The 511-nt window shown below is 50.9% G+C and overlaps 1 protein-coding gene across 1 annotated transcript in view; it reads left to right on the top strand.

Moving 5' to 3' along the window:
• The first annotated feature begins 43 nt into the window (after positions 1-43).
• The window catches only part of LOC119587330, a 9,127-nt gene continuing 8,659 nt past the window's right edge, over positions 44-511 (top strand). Inside the window, exon 1 of the mRNA XM_037936078.1 lies at positions 44-233. Within this exon, the coding sequence (XP_037792006.1) occupies positions 44-233 (190 nt within the window). The remainder of the gene's footprint in view (positions 234-511) is intronic.

Here is a 511-nt window from a genome sequence, read left to right as displayed (position 1 = left end):
ACCAGGAAAAAAAAAGTTCCACTTTCTCTTTCCTCCCACAGCCATGCCCATCCCACCCCCTGACGCCCTCTTCGGCGCCACCCTCGAGCAGGAACCTCCTTACTGGGTGGGCTCCGTTGCCAACTACACGTGTCCCGATGGCCAGATGTCTCCACATGGCGACACGTACACCTCGGTCGTCGCCAACGAGACCGCCTGGAGCGTTCTCGACCCGGAGTTCGGCTGTTACAACGGTTGGTTCTCCGGGGCGCATTTCACCCCATATTTAACTGGGTCATTAAGGGAGAGAGAAACCAACCAATCATCGTGAATCTATGCTCGAGACGTCATGGGTTAGCACAGCCAATCATGTTACGAGAAGTGGACTGGCGAAATGAGGAAAGACAAAAGGAAAACAACACTCGGTTTTTAAGCCTTTTTTTGTAACCTTTCCGGGGCCCCTAACACTTCGATAGGCTTTGATACATCCTCAAACATATTGACTTTTTCTGCGAACATTATTTGATCAAAG

Source organism: Penaeus monodon, chromosome 22 (genome assembly GCF_015228065.2).
Source record: "Penaeus monodon isolate SGIC_2016 chromosome 22, NSTDA_Pmon_1, whole genome shotgun sequence".
Taxonomy (NCBI): domain Eukaryota; kingdom Metazoa; phylum Arthropoda; class Malacostraca; order Decapoda; family Penaeidae; genus Penaeus; species Penaeus monodon.
This window is presented reverse-complemented; position numbering and strand designations above follow the sequence as displayed.